Genomic DNA, 23369 nt, shown 5'->3' with positions numbered 1-23369 from the left:
GGCGAGAATATAAGGAGAGGTGGGAAGGAAATAGAGAAGGGAAGAAAAACAAAAGGTGACAGTGAGGCAAGACACATTGATTTTGAGCTTGGCACATTATCAACGTGATCACACATTTCTACATAATTTTTTATGTACTATATTTGTATTTTATAAATAATATATAATATATATATATATATATATTTCTCTGTGGTTTAGTTTAACATTGTTGTTACGGTTAAAAAAGTATGATGAAAAATATTAGAAATTTTACATATTTGATATTGGCGTAAAAATTATTATGAGCAATTAAAATATCTAAAGATATATATAAAATAAAAAATATTAAAAATATAGGAATAATAAAGTGATGATTTGGGGTGGAAAACTAAGATTTAAACCTTTTTTTTTTTGTTGTTTAGTATTGCTTTTAGGTTAAAAGTAATTTTTAAAGGCAAAAACTACTTTCAACGACAATGCTAAATGAGATTTTAGTTGAGTTTAGGGGGTGAAAAAAAATTAAAAAACTTAAAAATTGATTTAAAATCGTAATATTTGGTACAGTTTGTATCAATTTTTTTCTTATTTAGTTATAATTAAAATCAGATATTGTTCGAATTAAATTTTGAATCGATAAGTGAAGAATAAAAAAAAAAAGAACCAATTATATATTTTTATTAGTTTTTATATATTTTTAAAATTTTTATAAAATAAAAATAATTATTTTAAACATAAATTTATTTGAATATATTAAAAATCATATTAAAACAAAAATTTAAAAAATTTAAAAAATCAATGAACTAAACCGAATCTGTAGAATTTAGTTCGAATCATATGAAAGTTTGATTCCAATTTGAACTAGATTTTTAAAATTCATAATTTTATGTATTATCCAAAAAAATTAAACTGAATCTAATCCGATTTGAACTGTTATCATCTTAATTGAATTAGTTTCATTTTGGTTTAAAATATTTTAACTTTATTTTTATTTTCAAAAATAATAAAAATATATATATATATATAATAATTCTAATTATCATTAATTTCGTCCCTAGATTTTGGATTTTGAAGCATTTACAATAGACAATGTATAAAATAATAATTAGGTAAAATATACCTTACATTTTATGCCAACTTTTAAATTTTAGTGTTTTTTTCATTTCTTGCTTCTATTCCATCTTGCATGTGCTTTAACTATTCTCATAATTAACTTAACAAGCAAATGTTAATAAAAAAGATATGAAAATGTTACCAAATTTGATAATACTATATTTTAAAGTGTTAAAAACAAAAAAATAAAATAATAAATAAATATATTGAACTCCCCACATAGCAAAAGAAGGCAATGCTAAACAAGAAAAACACTTGGATGTTAATAATTTTATAAATAAAAATATTACTTTTGGTTGCAAGTCAAAAACCCAATCTTCCAAACTCAAATATAATCCTTATAATTCGAATATTCATATCATATAAAATATTATTTTTATATATTTTATTCATATTATTTTCGTATCGTATTACTATATTATGTTTAAAATAATCAAGTGTAGTCAAATATAGTGTTTTTAATTAGGCTTAAAATATTTACAGTGTTAATATCTTTTATATATATATATATATAGTTCTTTTACTTGATCTTTTTTCCTTCAAAATCATGCTTGATAAAAAAAAAAAAGCAAATAGTCTTCTTCATTATTTAAAAGGTAATAAAATTTAATTTTTAAAAAATCATAATTTCTTATATACAAGTAATATCTTTTTTTAAAAAATACACTAATAAGATCAAAACCTATAATTAATTTCAAAAATTTTACCTATAAATAATATTGCTAATAATAGCTTGATTAGCAATTTTGATATTTCCATTAATTATTAAAAATATTATATTTATAAAATTATTATTGTATTCTATTTTATACATATAATTGAAGATGAGTAGTCAAATTATTTTGTTTTCTTCTAAAATAATATTACTAAAAAATTAAAAATAAGAAAATAAGAGGAAGCGCATGAAGACATTGCCAAGGCTGACGCGTAGAAGAAGATAAAAGACGAAAAACAGATAGACAGCTAAAAAGCCGTACAACAAAACGGAAGTGGACCCCACAAAGTTAACTGAAATTTGACGTACTAAACGTGAAGTCCTAAGAAATTGTCGTTTTGGACGAAGGCTTAGATTTGATGCTCTTTGCACGCAATTATATGAAATTTGCATCCACGTCTAAATAATTTTTTTTAAAATTACAAATTTTAATTTTAATTTATCAAAATTAAAATTTTAACATTTTATCTATCAATCATACCGTTATTTGCACCCGTTGATCAAAATCAATTACTATAAGGCAAAAGATATAAAATTACTATTATTAAAATTAACGTGTTTTAACTATAATTAAAAAAATTCTTTAAACATTTTTAATGAAAAAACTTTTTAATAATTAAACACAATATATATATATATATTTATCCATTGCAATATGTCATCCTATTTCTCTTTCTTTAAGTAAAATATTTTATTTCGTGCAAAAAAAATTATAATTAAAGGTACTCATTTTATCGGTTTAATTAATTTTAAATTAAATTATTCAAAATCTAATTGTATTATTTTATTTTTATTAATTGAATCAAATTTTTTTAATTTCGATAATTAATCGATCAAAATTAATTCGATTTATTTGATTAATTTTTGAATTAATCGAATAATAAAATATATTAAATTAAATTTTATTTTAAATTATTATTTTCTCATATGTGAAACAAATTAAATAAAATTATTCAACAAAAAGATTTAAATACCAAAATATTAAGTTAAAAATTCTAATAACTTAAAATGAAATGGATATATTTTTAGTTTTATAATAGGCTTTATAATATTTTTGGTTAAAAATTTGGTTAATTCGATTCAAAAATCGAATTAACCAAAAATAAAAAAAAATTTAACATCATTTTCAATAACTGATTAAAATTAATTAATTGATTAATTGATTAATCGAATTAAATCAATTCGATCAATTAATTCAATTAAAATTGAATTATGAATACCCCTAATTATAATTCAAATTTAAGATATTTTATCGAGTTTCACTTCACTCTTATTGCTAATATAATAATTTTAATTAAAATTTTAAATTACTCCAAGCTTTTATAATTAAACAAGAGGGACAATTATGGGATTTTTCCTTAATAAACAATATAAGAAAATTAATGTCACTTTTACATAATTTTATGTGCTTTAATAGATTAATTATGTAAATTAATAATTTCAATAATTTCATATGGTAATGAGAAATTATAAGAATAACCATTTCATCGCAGTTGTGCAAATCCAATAACTTAAATCAAAAGTTAATAAAAATTCTTATTTCGTAAGTGAAGTTTACAAGAATTTTGTCAACCATTGCACTAAAATCTAAGGGCATTTTTACTAGTAAGTTAAAATATTACTCATTTTAATATTTTTTATTATATGTGATAATTGATTATTAATATTATGAATTTAATATACTAAAAATAAATATTTAATATAATAATTTTAAATAGTTCAATACTTAAGATACTATATGGAGGATAGTATTTGGTTTTTTACAAGCTAAAAAGATAAATCCAATAATTTTAAATACAATAAGATAATTCAACACGATGGTATTATGAAAAAATATAAGAAAGTTACAAAATTTAAAATTTTAAGAAAAATTATATACGCAACGGTGAATTTATAATTTTTTTGAATTTTTACTTATAATATATATATATATATATATATAAGAAAAATTAATATATTTATTAAGTTTATCAATAAAAAATATGTTTAGAAAAAAAATCTTACTTAAAATTTTTTTTTTTTTTACTCTATAAGAATTTCCAAGATAAAACTTTTAAAATGTTCATGGAAAAATTTTTCTTTAAATTTAATTTTTTTTCCTTTTTGATTACTATGCATATGAATTTAATAAAAGTAAAAAAAAAAAATTATTTTCCGTGGCAATGATTTTTTTTTTTTTTAAGGAAACGGTCAAAGTAAGAAACCTTTGAGGACCGTCAATATCAAAAAGATGATCACGTGGGGGACCCACTCCTTTCCTAGTGTGGGTGTAAGGCAGTAAGGGCCACTTTCTAAACGGCAAGCGTCGTTAATTCCTACGAAAAGTTCTTAGCTGTCATTTGTCAAACTTCTCAACTGCATTGTAAAAGACAAATCAGTTGTGTCCTAAATTTTCATTAATACTTGGTCGTACAGTTGTTCATGGCTTCTGTAAGACATGATATTTTGAAATAAAATACGGTAATACACTAAAAAAATATAAAAATAATATGAATTAAAATTTTAATAAAAATAAAAAATATAATTTATATAATTTATGTTGATATAAATTATAATATATAAATTTTATATAAATATATAATGGTAATACAGTAAAAAAATATAAAAATAATATGAATTAAAATTTTAATAATAATAAAAAATATAATTTATATAATTTATGTTGATATAAATTATAATATATAATTTTTATATAAATATATGAATTATTAATATTTTATCTAAATTATGCAATTACTTATTGATATTTGTTAAATTTTATTTATAATTTAATTTAATTTTTTAAATTAAAGTTTATTTAAGTTAAATTTATCATTAACAATATTTTAATATATTACAAAATAAAAATTAAATAAAAATAATTATTAAAAAATTAAAAAATTAAAAAAATTTCCAAATAAAACCAAATCAACTTGAAGTTAAAAATCTCACTCAAAACTCGTGGATAGATCATCTACTTTCAAGTTAATTTTATGAATAGTAGGAAAAATAGATAATTTTATGTATTATATTACATATCAAATTCTTACTCAACCTTAACTAGGAGTTATATTTATTTATATGTTTATATAGCGAAAATTTTAAAAAGTTTTATATTTTTTTAATTATTGATTTTAATAGATCAAAGATAAGATTAATAATTTAAAAAATATGTAATTTTTTTTTTTAATTTTATCTTATATAAGTTGATCTCTCTTCATATATATATACCGAAGAAGTCTAATTAATTTAACTAATTCATATTATAACCATGTTATTTATAACACTAACCCATTATTTCTATCTCTTATTAGATTTCTAATAATTTACCACAACCCTTTGTTCGTTTATTTAGTGTTATATGGGTTTTATAATATCTATTATGTAAAAATAAAAGCTCCTCTTAAAATGTGATGAGTTTCTATTTTTTGTTTATTTTGTTTCTTATTCGATTATATATCTAAAATTTTGTAGAAGAACAAAGATGCATAAATCATAATCAAAATAGTCAAGAAGTTGACAAAGCTTAGCCTAGTTGGTTTATATATATAACCATCCTTAAAGAGATGTCATCTAGCACGTAGAGATTTAAATTATAGCACTTATAATATATTTTTTTATTTTCAAATTATGAATTTTTTTTGTAAAAAAAAAAAGTTAATATAAAAAATGATCCTTCAATTATATTAAAATATTCAATATAATACTTAAAGTTTAAAAATTTTTAATGTAGTACTTGAACTGTAAATATGTTAACTAATATAGTATTCACCTTCTAAAGTTACTAATTTCAAATGATGACACGTAATGACAAACAACCCTGGAAGTACTATATTAATTAATAGATTTATAATTCATATATTATATTAAAAATTTTTAAAATTTAGATATCATATTAAATATTACCCAATAATTTAAAAGTTACTTATAATATTAATCCAATTAAAATGAAATGAACGATGAAGGGAGTGAGATATGAACGATGCATGTAGATTTTTTTTTAATTTTTTTATGTTAGAGAATCTTAATAAGAAAAAAGTGATTGGATGCACAACACTCTTATAATTGGAAATTTCTACGTCTTTTCTATAATTTGTTCTACAAACCCATGTGATAAAAATCGGTGGGTTTTTTTTTTTTTTTTTTTTTATGGAAAATCAAAAGCATGAATCATGGAAGCCTATATAAATTACCGGCACATTTGGTTGAAATAAAAAGATACTTTCAATGGCTTTAATAGGAAGAGGTAGATGAAATTTTTTGGGTAAAATTTATGAAGTTTTATATTAAAAAAGATTAAATAAAAAATAAAAATGAATAAATTAAAAGATCTTGTTATATAGATCAAATATATAAATTTTAAAAAAATTTTAATACAATTTTCTATATTTTTTATATAGTCATTTTTAGTATAAATTTTAATAAAATATTTATTGTTAAATAAGTATAGATCAAATTTAAATTATAAACAGTATTTTCAATAAATTTTTTATATATTATTAATTTACCAATTTGGATTTTTTTATTAAAGTTTGAATTGAATAACTTATATTAAAAAATTTCATAAATTTCACCTAAAAAATTTCATTTAAATTTTTACAGGCTTCAATAATTTCTATCCCAAAAAATGGCTTTAATAAGGCTTCATTTAATAATTTTTACATACTTTTTATGAAATAATTTTTCTTAATAAAAAAAATAAAAATTTTGGAGCGGTATATATTTTTTTAGTTTTTTTGTATAAAACTATATATTGCGTTTTGAATTATACAAATTGAAGTAACTCTCTCTTTCCTTTAAACCTCACTTTCATATTAAAAATATTCTAATTTAAAACTTTCAAATGTCTTCTATTTGTAATTTCTTCATTGAACATACTTAAGAGTAAAATTATTTCAAGTGACATTGATTTCATTTTTCATCTTATTTGCTCTATCTATTACTCATTTTGAGGTCCTTGTCCCCATAACATCAAATCTCAATTTTCTTATTTAAAATCGCACTCGAGCATTTGATTTAATAATTAATATGTTGTATTCATATATTTAAGAGTAAATATTATTTGAGTCGAAAATCATGAAGCATGAACTTTTGACCATCCATGCAAGGTTAGTTTGGAAAATTTTAAATCGTGGACCAATATGTCACATTGGTCGTTAATAATTTATTTATACAAATTAAAATTTAAGAATTTATTTAAATATAATAAAAATATAAGCACCTATATAAATAAAATTATAAAATTCAATGATTTTTTTATTATTTTAATCTAACTAAAATTTAGAGTTTCCATTATTGCCACATCATTAAAAAAGACTAAATATTTTTTTATACTTAAGATTATCTCAATTTGAACCATCATTATTATTGAAACTAAAATTCAACGCAACTTAAAATTTCAAATCAATTTGCAACGAAGAGTTTGATTTAGCCTATGTTTGGATGTAATTGCACCTCTAATGAGGTGCAATTAAGCTCCAACGATCACCGGTTGAATCCAAATGTTAATTTCAGTGAGGTTTATTCAGCAAAAATTTTTTATTAATTTTTTTTTATTTGTAGTTATAATAACTTTTTTTCAATTACAGTTATAATAACTTTTATTACTATTTTTAATCTCACCGTAACTAATTTTATCATCCATCTAAATAAACTTGTTAGAAGTATTTGACAGTCAAAAGGATATAATAGGCTTTTTCCCTCTTTGAAGCTTTTAGCAAATAATTAAATATATTTTTGTCATTTGTGCTTACTTAACATGTTAAGTTAATTTGATATGTTCAATGTCACGTCAGTTTGGCACTATTTTTATTGTCCCCTAATGATCTCCATAATTTACTTATAAACATGAAGGCTTAGACACCATTAAAGCATGTTAAACCTACTCTTTTTTTTTTCTTTTTACTTTTTTTTCGACTTGAATTTTTTTGACATATACATTGAAATACAAACGTAAAAAACACATCCTATCTTTACTTCTAACCAACATTTTCTTTTATCTTTTCAGGAACACTCCCAGGTCAGAACTCGACACCAATAAAACCTTACTTTATCATCCATCCAAATAAACCCTTGCTCTTGAAAATGGCCATGTACATGATTCCATCAAGAACAAAAAAGAATAAAAGGGCAATGGCCAATTGGAGTGGGAAGCCATTATCTCTTCATCGTTGCATATTGCAATCTTTTTTTACTTTTTTTTTTTGAGTTGTTTCGATTTTCAACAACACAAAGGCCAGACCACGTGAGGGCTGAACGGATACATACTCAAAACTCTCATCTCTTTCTCTTTGCCTTGTACAAAAAAACGTGGCCAGCTGTATTACAGGAAAGCAAACTATTCTATTCTTCTTCTCTCTACTAAATACAAATACCAAAAGAGAAATTATAAACTTTGACCAAAAAAAAAAAGAGCAAAAAAATCCAAAAAAATTTATTCAATTTTTTTTATCGATTATGACTCGATTTTTGTGAAAAATATTATAAATGTAAAATTTTAAATACATTAAATTAATATAGAAAAATACACGCAAAAGATTCGAGCAATAACTTATAGAGAAGGATCCATTCTTTAAAGTAGGCTATCATAATACGGTAAAATTTGTGAAATAAAAAATTTAAAAAAAAAAAATTTATAAATTTTTTCATAAATAAAATTAATAAATTCGTTGATAAATAAATAAATAAATATATAAATATTATAAGGGAACATTTTCGTAAAAATCTTAGATTCGCTATTGAGAACTTGGACCCTGACAAATTTTGAAATAGCATGTACTATAGTATATATACAAAAAAAAAAAAAAAAAGAAGGTTATGTTGGGGGTGAATGTGATGAAGGGTTGGCCTGCCACCACATACCATAAAAGCAAATTATAAAATTGAGAGTTGAGGGCTCAATTGGGGAAGATAGTGGTGTGAGCTGGAGCATTTTAGGGTGTGAGATGGCAAAGGAAGGACACCTTGCCCCTCAATTAACATGATTGTAGGACACATTTTAACAAAAAATTAATTATTTGATACATTATTAATGTAGTTTTTTAATTTTACAAACATAATTAATTGAATGATATATGTTTCATTTCTTCTTTTAATTAGATTTTTTATTTTTTAAATATACCTTATGGAACATGTGATATTTTATTAATTTCATTCGTAAAATTAAAAAATTAAATTGATAATGTATTTTATAATTTCCCTTTTATCTTTTTTTTTTATCACTCTTTTCCCCTTTAACTAACCCCTTTTGCCCAATTTAAAATCCATCATTTCACCATGAAAAAAAAATTATTATTTTGTCAAATTTCATAATAGCAGTTTGCATGTTGTAACAATGTTTTCATGAAATAGATATTAATTTTTTTTTAATTATGAAAGATATTAATGTTTAAGTAGTGATAATTGATCAAGTATCTATATGTATTCTATTGAAGGACTTTGGTTTTGCCAAAAATTTAAATTCTTGAATACTCATATTCCATAAATCCCTTTAAAATTTGCATGTATTTACACCATATGCCAAATTAGATAAATATATTTAGTATACAAGTAATATCACATTCATTTGTACAACTATACCAACTTTTAAAAAAAAAAAAATCAAGTATTGAATCAAATTTTTTATTGCATGATATAAATAAAGTGGTTTTTATTTATTTTTTCATGCAATTAACATAGAAAACTATATAATAATTAAACAAAACTAACAAACCGAAATTTAAGGATGAAGAGAAATTTTAATCGAACGTTAATCGATAATTAGGAAAAATATTCAATTTATATATAAGATTATGTGAAATCTAATATTTAATAAATATGAAATAATATCATTTTAATAAATTATCATCACGTATAGGCAGTGATAAAATTATACCACACGATAAATTTTTGAAAGGGTTTAAAGATAAAGAGTATTATATAAGAACAACAAAATAGAATTAATTTATACTTTAATATTATATTAAATATCTAACTTAAAATTAATTAATAATAAATAAAATGACTCCATCTAAAGCAATATATAATAAATATAAAATAACAATACTTTAATAAGAGAGTTCTAGAATGAGTAGCAATAAATTTTTTTTTTACAAAAAAAGTAGAGCTCGAGAAAAGTGAATAATATTATAAGTGTTAAAATTTAAAATTTAAAATTATAAAATATTATTTTTTTAAAAAAAATAATTATATCAACCAACTGAAAAACTCAATAGCGACAATCTGTCGTGTGGTTAAATGGCAACCAGCCAAAAGGGAATTTCGGATGGAGCTGGGTGGCTACAGCATGAAAGAAATGATGGTAACGTCATGGGATCACAAGGAGACATAACCCATTTCACCCTTCCTACCTTTTTTTATTTTCTTTTCTCCGCCTTCCTTTGTGCCGTGTCTTTCTACTTTGTAAGTTTGGCTTTGGCTTTGGCTTGGATTTCCGCCACACACCAAATGTGACACGCTGTCAGTCTATATTGTCGTACCTTGTTTTTGCCTCACGTGCTTTTCACCGTGTCCACCTTTCAAGTTTCAACCCAGAATAATGTCATGCGCTGCTATCTAAGCGTACAAAAGGTTCCGCTTGGGACGATCCGAAAAAATAATTTTGATAAGATTTAAAATAATAATAAAAATATAATTAATTATTATATTAATGAAATTAAAATCAATGATTTAATATACATTTAGATATAAAAACAATGATTATAATAAAATAAATTATAACAAGAAAATCATTAAAGCCATTACATTTATAAAATTATTAAATTATTTTTATGTCAAATAATAATTTTATTAATAAATAATTAAAATTTATTTATTAATTTATTATATAGTAAATTAATTAATCTATTAATTTATTATATAATAATAAAAATTTATCTTTATATTAAATTAACAAAAATTACTTTATAATTTTTAAATAAAAAAATTAAAATAAAAAAATTAAGTAATTAACAAGGTGCGAGTTAAAGGAGAAAAAAAAAACACAAAATAAAGGAAAGAACGGTGAGTAATCGATGAAAAATTGCAACCAATTTAAAATTTAAATCTTTAACACCTGAAATTTTCTCTATTATCCTCATAATATGATTTATTTTGTATTAAAAAAAAATGTAAGACCTTAAAATCATTCATGGCAAATATAGGGAGCAATGAAGTATATGGCATTGAAATCTTTAAAACCAATATTTTCTCAAATGCACAAAGCAATATATTATATATCAGATAAATAGCGAAATTACAGCACTTGAAAAAGACTTCTACAACTCCAAATCACCAAGATAACCAAAAACATCCCAAGGAATGTAGCTTTGCATAAATAAGATGAATCCACATTAAAGATCCCATTAGTGTTGAACTAAACAATTTAACCAGCCCTAATACTCGTAAAAGTGGTAGAGGAAGATAGGATCAGCTACTCGTTACCTGGCATGGATGGAACGATCATATGCTGTCCTTGTGCCTGCAAGATTTAAGGAAACCGAATCATTGGAATGCGAGTGAGAATTACGATCGCAACAGATCAATCCTTTCTCTAAAAGAAGAACCAAACACTCATTTTCCGATTCATACGTTTAGAGACACAAATTAGCAAATATAGAACAGATTGGCTTAGAGGGAGCGAGAGGGGGAGGGAGAGAGGACCTTTCTTTTACTACGACAATTTGCAATAACTTTTACTACATGTCCCGAGTTATTGCCCGGAAGATATACATCATGTGTTACGCTGCAAACTATTCCATTGCCACTGCAATGAAGAAGCTTGTTGCTAATGCTAAAATATATATGTTTCTTCTTTTACCAACTAGATAAAATACGGAGCTTCGCATAAGTTTGAGCTCTTGACTACCATCGTTTTTTATTTTTGAAGCTACCCTTTCATCCAACTCAAGCAACATGCAGCCATATTCGCCTAATTACATAAACAAAGATAGTCATAATTCATTTTGCCTTATGAGATAAGCTGATCATATAGAAATAGGGTTTACTTTGGAATCTTTATAATATCCTGCCATCAAGAACTGGAAAGTAAGCATTTCTTTTCAAAGCTATTAAAATTGAAAATATGGTGCTTATATGATGGGCTCCAGGTGACTAGAATGGTATACTAACCATGTCTGACATGGCTAAGTATTGATGATCTCTCCTATCATCCAGTAATCTTATTAATTGTTGCGACTAGCATTGGTATAGCTAGCCTGCATGCCTAAACACAGAAACATGCATCATACATGCAAGTGCAACATATGAATGTAATATCTCAAAATCTTTTAAGTGAGATTAGGTATGAGTGCATTGTCCTGAAGCCTTTTCAATACAGGATTTATCGAATTTGATTACTCATCTATCAGATCAATTCCCTATTTACTCTCAATTTGGCTTGGACGGGGTGCTACCATGTCATACAGAGAAGTGGGAAGAAATAGCCTCACATTTGCTAGAAAGCAGGTAAAAAGGAGTGTTAGCTGCTAGATGAATTGTTGTTGTCCCAAATTGGGGTCAGGAGAGGAGAAAAAGTGAAGGGCGAAGGGGGAGAGGGAGGGGGTTGATAGCTTTGCAAGAGGCCTCATAGTCTAACAATAATAGATTTTTACAAGCTCTTAATTCTTGAATGATTCCTGATGGAACTCCATAGAATGAATCAGAGGGACAGTCAACAGTGTATTGATATAAAACATAATCTATAATATGTGATTAAATGACTGTAAAACTTTCAGTAATGGTTGGTGCAAAATCATGTACATAAATAGTTATCCAATCAATCAATTTTTATGAAAATTATATAATATCGTAATCCTATCATTCATCCTTTAGTCCTTTAATATTCCAGAATCCTATCCTCATTGGAGAAAAAAGTTTCCTAAAATGCAAATTATGATAAGCACATCATGGTGTGCAATGCTTTACCTAATTCAACCCCTTATTCATCAAGATTTATACAGGATTGATGCATTTTTGTTAAAAGACCCGAATTGGCAAAGCCTTAGGCAAAAATAGTACTCAGTGCGGTTATTGTGCTTAAATCATTTTACACTTTCTAAAATAGGAAACCATATGAGTAAGGGAGAAACCCCATGAAAGAAAGCTTGACTCCGTTGATACTTTGTTGGAAAGAATAGGTTAAAATGAGAGTCTATCTTTTCATAAGGTCTAACCTTGATCCCCGGATGGTACTATATTCCTCACCCTAGTGAAATTGACTGAAAAAAGAAATTTTATGGTGCTAAGATAACCAAAATGAAGCAAAGGATTTGAGATACAGGACTAGGAAAATAATCAACTCTACTAGTAAAATCTAGTGCTAATCAAGCCTGATAAGTGAATGTTTAAAATGAATCTAATGAGCAGTGAAACATTAATCAACACCATATTCTTTTCTTTCAAAAGGAAAGACAGATATAAACAACAAATGGGCAAATCTTGTATTAAAAAGCAAAATGAGAGAGAGAGAGTTACTTGGGAATTAACATAGTTCAATGATCCCTGGATTGCAAACTGCAGGATTTATTCACCAGCAATGTAGAGTAATATGGTAACATCAGTTGAGGACTTTACAGAATGAAAAACATGCCAGGCATATAAAATTCTAGCCCAGAACAAGAATCTAAAATAATATCATTGTTTCACCTGTGGATTTTGGGCAGCCATAGCTCCAACTGCATCTCTTTTAAGAGACCCATCACCACCCCTGGCAGATCCCTTGGTGTCACCCTGACAGTTAGAAAGTTAGTGCAGGTAATGTTACTCCCGGTCTTAAAGAGAAGACGCTATCCAAATATACTACTAGAAAATATATTAGTGGTGAACATGCGAGTATAATTACCTCCAACTGTGCATCATGTTCATTCCAATAACATCAGTCCCAAGAAAAAGGCAAAGAAGAAAGAAAGAAATAGTCAGATCAAATTTATAAAGACTAAGCAGACAACATAAATATGAAATTGTCAGGAATCAAAACATCAAGTTTTGGACTTCTAACTCATGTCAATTGAGACTTATATAGATTAGTTACTTGTATGATTCGCAAGACAATAACAACAAACAAAAAAAGCAGAATAGAACAAAAAAATTCTAAACTCCATCAATCTTCTAACAGCCTAACAGGTTCTGGGCCAAAGATAAATCCACAAATTGGATCAAGCAGAAAGTGATGTAAATAAACAAATTGGTCAAAAGTTAAAGCCCCACATACCTCCCTGTACCTGGCCAGGTATGTTTTAAGTGGCTCAACATAGTCTTCAAATCCTAATGTTGCCATCGCCCATAACAAATCATCTCCATTAATTGTCTTCCTCTTCTCTTTCTGACATTTATCACTAGCCCTACAAAACAAACAGCTCGACCTTATAACAAAACTAAACCTGAATTCCAATAACACAAATATCCTAGTTTCTCATCATACTAAATATCACATCCCTCAAAAACTAAACCTTTACCACCCCAAAAGTTTTTAAAAAAGAAAAAGCAAAAGTTTTTAACATTCTAGAAACCAACAAGAATATCACATTCAAAACAAAACTCCCAATTCTCATAATCACATCCCCACAATTTCTGTATCGCCAAATTCACAATTAAACAAGTTAGAAAAAAATAACAAAATTCCCAAAAAGACTAATAAAACCAAGATTAAGACTTTACATACTCGCTAGTAATGAAGCTAATGAATTCAGAAACACATTCTTGAACAGTATCTTTAGCTTCCTTGGCAATTTTCCCATTATAAGGCAATGCTTTCTTCATGATTCTACTTATATTAGCAATTGGAAGGTAACGGTCATGTTCTCTCACATTTGAGTGAGGACTGCTTTGCTCTCCTCCACTCTCATGACTCCCTCCCGCTGGACTGGTTGGCCCCCCTGCCATACCATCAGCCATGTCCCTGATAAACCAAGATCACTAATAAAAAAACACAGAAAGAAACACAAAAACAAAAACCCATTAATTGTTTCTCAATATTTTACAATCAAAGAGATACCCAGATGCATATATGCATAAATAAACATACCCAAATGCATATATCCATCCATATATACAAAAAACTCAAATTAAACAAAAAAAAAAAAAAACCTTAATCACTTATCAGTATTTTAACAAAGGGATACCTAGAGATGCATATATGTAAACATAAACATAGTCAGATGCTCATATACATACACACATACATCCATGGATGTAATGCCATATACACTAACAATTTAACATACATACATAAAAAAGTAAATACCCATTATTCAATTTTCATTATTTTCAAAAACAAAGCCATGTTTACATACAAACATAGTCAGATGCTCATATACATACACACATACATCCATGGATGTTATGCCATATACACTAACAATCTAACATACATACATACATACATAAAAAAGTACATACCCATTATTCAATTTTCATTATTTTCATAAAAAAAGCCATATTTACATACAAACATAGTCAAATGCTCATATACATACACACATACATCCATGGATGCCATGCCATATACACTAACAATCTAACATACATACATACATACATACATACATACATACCCATTAATCAATTTTCATTATTTTCAAAAACAAAGCCATACATACATACAAACATACTAGGGTTTTAAAGAGAGAGAGAGGAACCTGAAGGGGAAAAGAAATAGAGAAGAAAATTGGGTTTTTTTTTGTTTCTTTTGTATTTGGCGCGAGAGGAGCGGATTGGCGGAGATGGTTAGTAGTATTCGTTTTTTTAGTTGGGAAACGAACGAAAGAGGATCTGACGATGGAGAAGCGAGGAAGGAGAGAAAAACAAATGAAGATTGCTTTTTTTTTTTTTTGGATCTAGTATTCTGTACCAGCTATAACACCCACGTTTTTGGGCTATTTCTAGTGTGGCTTTGATCATTAACCCATCAATCACTCTTTTTTTTTTTTCTTTTAATGATTTTATTATTGATTTCTCAAAAATTACCATTAAATCTAACAATTTTAATAATTTTTTTCGCATGAATTAATATTTAATATATTATCAATATAAAATTTTAATTATATAAAATGGGTTTAAAATGATGATATATATCTTTTAAATAATTTAAAAAATAAAATATATATCATTTTTTTGCTCTAAATTATATAATTAAAATTTTATATTGATAATGCATCAAATATTATTATTTTTTTAAAAATTAATTTAAAAGTGAAATAAAATATATGTTATCAACGTCGTTTATGAAATTAAAGATTGTCATTGTTAATATATTTAATAATTTTTTTATCATCATGAACGAATTTAAAAGAGAAAGAAAAAAAAATTTAAAGCTTAAATCTTTTGTTTTAAAAGAGTAACAATTGTGAGCGACACCTAGATGAATAGGCTAAAAGAAGTGTTTTTTGCTCTTAAGAATTTTGTTGGTTCATTAGTTGAAAGACTCAATCCATATATTTTTTTTCAAAGTACTTCAAGTAAATAAAAAAAATTCGAATATTAAGATTTGAGTTTTGTTACCAAACCTTGATGAATAGGCTAACAAGTGAACTCTAACTAAGCAGGTTGTTTCACAAAAGTTTAGACACAGCCTGAGGCTAATCTTAGGTGTCGTTTTTTTAGTTCAGCCTTCCTTGCCATCATAATTATAATTATCATTAAAAAATTACCCTAATTGAAAAGTTGATATATGTTCCATTAAATAATGTTCAAAAATATTACTTTATTAAATGTGAATTAAAAACTCAATCGTCAGTGTGTATAAAATATCTTAGGTTAAATTTAAACTTCATTGTATTTTTGATGAGATATGATTAAATTCGTTATCAATGTGAAATTCATTTAACATAAATTTTTTATTAAATTTTTTTTCAATTATAATTATTATAATTTTTATTACTATTTTTACCGGAGCCTATTTAACTATTCATCTAAATGGAGCATTAGTGGGGGTTTGGACTCTATGGTGCCGATTGAATTCAAATGACAAATCTAGTACCGTTCGTTCCAACATAAATTTCTTGTTGAATTTTTTTTCAATAATAATTATAATAATTTTTTTTTCAATCAGAGTTACAATAACTTTTATTACTATTTGTAATCTCACCGAACCAATCTCAATCACATTTGGAGCCTTAATAAAAAATTAAAGTAAACAGGAAATTAGACAGAGACAAGAAAAGCAAAAAAATAATGTAGGCTATGATAGCTTGCAGGTTATTTCAAGCTAATTAACCACAAAGTCCACAACCTTCAAGCTGGCATGCCAATGGTGGCTGATTTCAAGAGTATAATGGATGAATCTGGCTAACAATTCCTGCACAGAAATTAGAATATTATTATTATTATTATTGGAGGGGAGGTCATGCTTAAGAGAAGGATTCCAGGGGATGAGATTTGAATTCAGAATTTATTGAATACTTCCTTTCTCTTAAGGTAACTGCATGAACCGACTAAATGAAACTCTGGATTCCAAATGCATGTAGTTTTGCTAATTCAAACATGTTTCAGCTGAAAACTGAAAAGCCTACTCTCACTATAACTGAGTTGAAATTTAAGATTCACCCAAAATTGAAATATCAAGTTCTAACCATTGACATAAATTTTTGTGTGGAAAAACTATAGTTTATATCCAACATGACATGAAATAAACTAAAAATGTACCTGTTTGACAAGGAAAAAAGAAAAAAAAAACTAATTTTCAAAGTTATTTCCATGTAAATAATTCTCTCCAAATTTATACTTAATTCTATACATCATTCAATAAAAAAATAAAACTAAAAAAAGAAAGGCTAAATTTTGCTAATAAAAATATGTAGAGAAGGCCAAGAAAGTCCCCTTGGATGTTTCAATTCAGCATTGAAAGGAAAATAATATGAAAAGATGAACAGTATTTCAAGGTTTAGACCCAAGCACAAGTGAAGTAAACACATGGCCTTGTTTTAGTTAAAAATTCTGAGGACATTTTGGTAGAAAGACAGTCTTGCAAACCTTTAAGCCTAGTACTTGCACACTAGTGCATAGAATCCAAATTCTGCTTAATTCCAAAATCAAGATAAGGTTTACTCCTACATTTTATAGGGAAGACACCAATACAATCAGATGGATAATCGGTGAAATTCAATACCTTTTTCTGAAAAAGAAAAACCTACATACGATATCCAAATTTGTATGAAGCCATATCATTTACAACAAACTAGCAAAAGCTAACTAGAAACTAAATGTACAGCAACAGCGATTTTTTTATCAGAAACCGTTATGACTAATGACTCTTTATGCATTGAAACTAGTGTATAAGTAAAAATTGCTGACCTCTGTACAAGGGTCATAATGACCTCTTAATAAGGTCATAGAGAGAGATAACAATGTCAGCACTTATCAACACAATGACGAGCCACTCCAGAAAATTTGATTTCCTATTTTGAAGAATTTCTTGAAGAAAGTGAATATTGTGCTGCAAAGGCAGAAAGGGATGTCACATGTTAGCAGACAGGTAATGTCCAATGTCTTCTACGGCTTTACCATAAAAAAGCAGAATACCAATAATGACTTTGTTTCATGCATAAATATGTTTGAGCAGTACATATGCACATGTATGCCTTGTATTGCCCTTTTTGTAAAGGTACATTTCTAAGAGAGCAAAAACATAATACCTCCACAAACTTCAACTTAAAATCAAGACCTGCAAATCTTTGAGTTAATTCAAATTCATCTCGTAGAAATTCCCATATTTGAGCATATTTGGCATCTTTCCAGGCAATATCTGATCTGATAAAACCAAGAAAAAATGCATGAGCTAAGTTAAGTTGCATACAGTCCAAAAGAGACATTTCTATTGGTATTTTCATCTAATCATAAGACCAATCCAAAAACAGATAAAAGGAAATTAATGGATTATCAAAAATTAATTTGGAAATAATACCCATGCACATAATTCCATGGTCATGATACATATTATGGGACAATTATCTTCAGAATGGGATGTAAAAAGTTACCTCTCAAAAAGTCCAAGCTTAAGAATCACATCAGCAAGATTAGAATTTGCCTTTCCTACTATCTGAAAAAGTTTTTTGCTGTCCATGGTAAATGTTCCTGTTTTTTCCATCCCACGGTTTATGTCGGTAAATTCAGCAACCATCCCATCAACCTAAGATAAATAATCAGTTTTGCGCATCCTTATCAAGTTAAACGTTCAGAAAGTAGACATTGGAGATCAAATACTACACACCTGGCGCACATAGTAGTCAAGAGCAATACTTTGACCAAGAACACTTCCAATGATACGGATTCCATCAATATTCAAGAATTGCAACGTAATGTAATCCAATCCACCTTGCATCCATGTGTTTAGAGTTTGCTTCTCTCTTACCTCATACTCTGCAAGTTATAACACATCACCACCCAATAAAATAAAAACTCCTTAGTGCAGTACCTGTTGCATTTCCCTGTTCCTTGGGAAAGAAACAGATCAAATCTCTAATAACAGGGCATAGTGCAGAAGAATGATTATTCCAAATATGTTAAAGGAAAAAAGGTCTCGTCAGAAAACTGAACCATAAAAATATGCTTCAAATGAGTGAAAATATTTAAAAGGAAGAAACCCATGGAATATGATAGTAAAATACCAGGTTGATACCCAAACTACCTCAACTCCTTCACTTCCCACCAAAATCCATTTCACATGCCTGTATATCTCTTGTGTGTGGTGTTAGGATATGAGAAACCACAATGTTAGTTTATGAGAGCAAGTGTGCAGGAGAGAAAGCAATTGGCAAGACTGTAAATGGAAAAAAAAAATTGAGGAAAAAAGACGAGGATAATAGAGAAAAATACAATAGATAATTAAGCCATGGATTTTTCATGGCTTTAAGGCAATACTTCACAAGGAGGACCTCTTTCCTTTCTCATTCGCAAAGCACAACAATAAAACAAGTTGAGAAAAGGGCTAGCAAAAAGAGAGGAAGAAAAAGACAGGAGGAAGAAAGGATAATGATGACATATCGGCCCATAAAGCCGTTATCCAAGATATTAAACAAAGTTTTTATTTTGAGCATTTTTAAATACTCTTCTCTTGACAGGATTGACTGGTGATCTTGATGAAGATAGATGGAGAAAGGAATTTGTATGATTATGCTAAAGAAAAAGGACCATGCGCTATAACGGAACTTAAAATGCATGATCACATTAATTATTCTTGTTCTAATAAAATCATGTCAGCTCCCAACATTACAATTTCTAAATGATAGATCTCTATTCAGAACAACTCTATAAAAGAAGCATAAAATAGTGAGTTAAAAGATAAATTAAATAAGAATATATGAACTCACCATCCTTTCTCATTTCAGGAAGCAATCCTGATGAATGTTGCTCAACAATTTTCAGATAATCATCCACTTCATGTTCGTGCACATTGAACAACACAATGGAGCCATAATGGAATACCACCATGAAACAGCAGTCACTTCCACTTATGAAGGCACCAGGACCCTGAAACAAGAAACTCATACATCAACCATATATTGATTACTTATCTATATCAATTCAGAAAAATCTGTGAAAGGAGATTAGAGAATGTAAGATCCATTGTTTGAATGATAAAACCATTGCTTTGCTTCTAGAAAGAAATATGGCAAAGAGTGCGGCAATGCTTCATACCAGTGATATTCACATCTCACATCTGTACACAAAATTCTCATGCTCAATTTAAATTTGTTCCTAATTAATCCAGAATTGACAGATAGTTGTTTATAGGATGCAAACTATATATTCTTTATCTGTTCCTTCATTTGACTCTAGATGAAACAACAGAAGGCTTAATATAACCATGTAACCTAATTCACACACACACAGAGAGAGAGAGAGAGAGAGAGAGAGCAAACCTGCTGCACACATATTAATGACACTATGACAATACATCTTAAAAATAAATCTGGATTCCAGCAAGCACACCCCCATTTTTATTACTTAACTAGTACAGGCATTAGGAAGCTTTGCACACTAGGAGAGACAAGGAAGTTACTTATTCTTCAAATATTCCATTATTTCATAGGTAGAAGGAATGATATTAACAAGACGGCCAAGAACTAAAAATTCTCAGTTTTTACACACTAAATCCCAAAATATGTCTGCCTACAAGATACAGGGAAAAACTTTTCACCAACTTCCTGCATAGTGAAAACAACGGCATCCTAACTCATCTAAAAGACCTCCACAACCATATTCCTCTCTACATTGTTTTCAAGAAACCATCAACGACACCCAAACATAAACTCTGTGTTGAAACTTGAGGCACATAAACTCAATTCCAAGGTTCATTGTCGGTTCAATACCAGTTAACACCAATTTAACCTCCCTACCATTTCCAAAATAATAGACTTCTTGTTCTTTTTTTTGGGATTCATCTTATGAATCAAACTATAACAATTATGTTAAATGAAATATACGAATAAAGACGACATAAGAAACAAAATGCCATAAGTGAGTTGAAAGCATTGACAAAGATTCTCATGACCAAACATCATAATAATAATAATAATAATAATAATAATAATAATAATAATAATAATAATAATAATAAAAATAAAAACTAAGCCTTATATCCCATAACTCTGGAGTCGGCTGTAAACAACAACAACAACAATAATAATAATTGATCATAGCTCTTAACAACAAAGTAAATAGAAATTAAGGTTAAGATAAAACTTACAGGTGAAGTAGCAAGATTGCCATACTTAAGAACTATATAATTAGTCATTCGCGATGTGGGTGGTATAAAATTTTGCTTGTTCAGCTCCACCAATCCTTTCAAATCCACACTACACTCAAAAAGGGAAAATTTTAATTATTTGATTATTGATAAATTAAAGTATATAAATAAGTAACAAAAGTAATCAATTTAGGGTTTAGGGCTTAAGCATCGGAGATTTAAGTTCAAAATTTACTCCAATAAACATTTTAATTATTTAAGTATTGACTAATTAAAGTAACATAAATACCTAATGAAAGTAACAAATTTAGGGTTTAAGATTTAAGCATCAGAGATTTAAGTTCACAATTTACTCCAATAAGCAACACCGAATTTGAGAACAAATTGATTCTAATTATTTTCCACTGAAAAATGCAAAGAATAACTGAATTATAAGAACCTGGTGGAGAAAAAATAAGCTCGAACTGGAATAGAGCGTTTAGTGTCTTCTTCCAACGTTCTATCATCGACGTAGTTGTCGTCGCCAACATCGCCTACCTCCGAGGACGAAACGGCGTCGTTCCAATCAACCACCGTTTCCGGTTGCAGCGTCGGAATGGAGGAAATGCGCCTGGCTGAAACACTCCGGATGGCGTTGCGGCCGCTTCCTCCTCCACCTCCGTTGAAGGTCCATGAGATAATGGCGGTGGAGAGGGTTTTGGCGGGAGCGAAAGAGGATTGGGGTTTAGGGAGAGGAGAGGAGAAACAGAGGAAGGAATAGTAAGACAATGTTTGGATGCGGGTTGTACGGACAGAGAAGAAAGGGAGTTGGTGAATGGAACGCAACATTGGCTTTTTTGTCATTAAACGAACAAGTAGTTTCTATGGTTTTTTGGCCATTTTATATGTAGGTTTTATTTACAAACATTTTGTTTCGAGGGTTCTCAATGTACCCACTTTCTCTTTACTAATTTTTTTTTTTAGTTATTTTACATAAAATTACTTAATTATTTTTTCTTGAATATTCATATTTAGTAAATTTATAATTTACCCAAATTGAATTATCGAAAATTTTTATAATTTACTGAAAATATATTTTCGAAAATTTATAAAACTTTCTATTTCCATAAAGAAAATTTATAAAATTTTTCAGAAAAATTACAAAAAAAATTATTAAAGATTTTTACTAATTGATGTAATAAAAATTATTATTGAAAAATAATAAATTTTAAAATTAATAAAAAATAAGTTGATTTTATTATTTTAATTTTAAATTAAAAATAAAATCATATAAAATCTTAATTGAACATTTCATCTCTTAATGTTATAAGAGATAACGAAAAAATTATTAAATCTGATCAACATCTAAGAATTAAAATTCTTAGAAGTTATACAAGTAATATTACTAAATATTACATATTTTTATTAAAATCGAATATGATAACTAAAAAATTTATCATGATAAATAGATGAAAAGATTTCTTCCAAGAATTCAATTTAATTAAAATTATTATAAAATTTTAATAATCAATATAAAAAAATTACATTTACTATTTTATTTTTAGTTTATTTAGAATCTCATAAGATCTTTTTTTTTCTAAGTCAAAACAATAAAGTTAATTTTTTATTAATTTTAAAAAATATAAATTTTTTCTAATAATAACTTTTTTATTACACTAATTAATAAAAATTTTCAATTATATTTATATATTTTTTCTTAAAATTTGAGTTTTAAGCTTTCCAAAAATTTATTTATGATAAATTATAAAATTTTTCAGAAATTCAATTTTGGTAAATTACAAAACCTATCAAAAATTTATATCTAGATATTCAAAAATTTATGAGAAAGATAATTAAGTAATTTTATTTATAAAAAAATTGAAAAAAATAATGAAGCGTGAAGAGCAAAAAGTGATATATATTTAGATCCCTTTTCTTCATTCT

At 26.8% G+C, this 23369-nt stretch overlaps 2 protein-coding genes across 4 annotated transcripts; both read right to left on the bottom strand.

Annotated features, from left to right (window-relative positions):
* Positions 1-10968: 10968 nt before the first annotated feature.
* Positions 10969-15624, bottom strand: LOC111296957 (nuclear transcription factor Y subunit B-1-like). 3 transcript variants are annotated; one of them, XM_089740706.1, is made up of 6 exons: positions 15400-15621; positions 14424-14660; positions 13974-14103; positions 13409-13492; positions 13238-13276; positions 10969-11243 (listed from the first exon to the last, which is right to left on the bottom strand). In XM_089740706.1, exons 2-6 carry the CDS (start codon positions 14654-14656, stop codon positions 11196-11198), a joined length of 534 nt encoding a protein of 177 aa, XP_089596832.1. In that variant the 5' UTR covers positions 14657-14660; positions 15400-15621; the 3' UTR covers positions 10969-11195. The 3 variants fall into 3 exon arrangements, with proteins under 3 accessions (XP_089596832.1, XP_022747194.1, XP_089596833.1); XM_022891459.2 differs by having other exon boundaries at positions 14424-14677; positions 15400-15620; XM_089740707.1 differs by lacking the exon at positions 13238-13276 and having other exon boundaries at positions 14424-14677; positions 15400-15624.
* A 1125-nt stretch (positions 15625-16749) lies between these two features.
* On the bottom strand, positions 16750-22363 carry LOC111296485 (protein RETARDED ROOT GROWTH-LIKE-like). The gene is made up of 8 exons (XM_022890815.2): positions 21886-22363; positions 21447-21555; positions 20068-20227; positions 18969-19117; positions 18736-18887; positions 18394-18508; positions 18053-18194; positions 16750-17057 (listed from the first exon to the last, which is right to left on the bottom strand). Exons 1-7 carry the CDS (start codon positions 22287-22289, stop codon positions 18066-18068), a joined length of 1218 nt encoding a protein of 405 aa, XP_022746550.2. The 5' UTR covers positions 22290-22363; the 3' UTR covers positions 16750-17057; positions 18053-18065.
* Positions 22364-23369: the final 1006 nt, after the last annotated feature.

The sequence above is a fragment of the Durio zibethinus genome, chromosome 12 (assembly GCF_047325235.1).
Source record: "Durio zibethinus cultivar Kanyao isolate XHJ-2024 chromosome 12, ASM4732523v1, whole genome shotgun sequence".
In the NCBI taxonomy this organism is placed as follows: Eukaryota; Viridiplantae; Streptophyta; class Magnoliopsida; order Malvales; family Malvaceae; genus Durio; species Durio zibethinus.
This window is presented reverse-complemented; position numbering and strand designations above follow the sequence as displayed.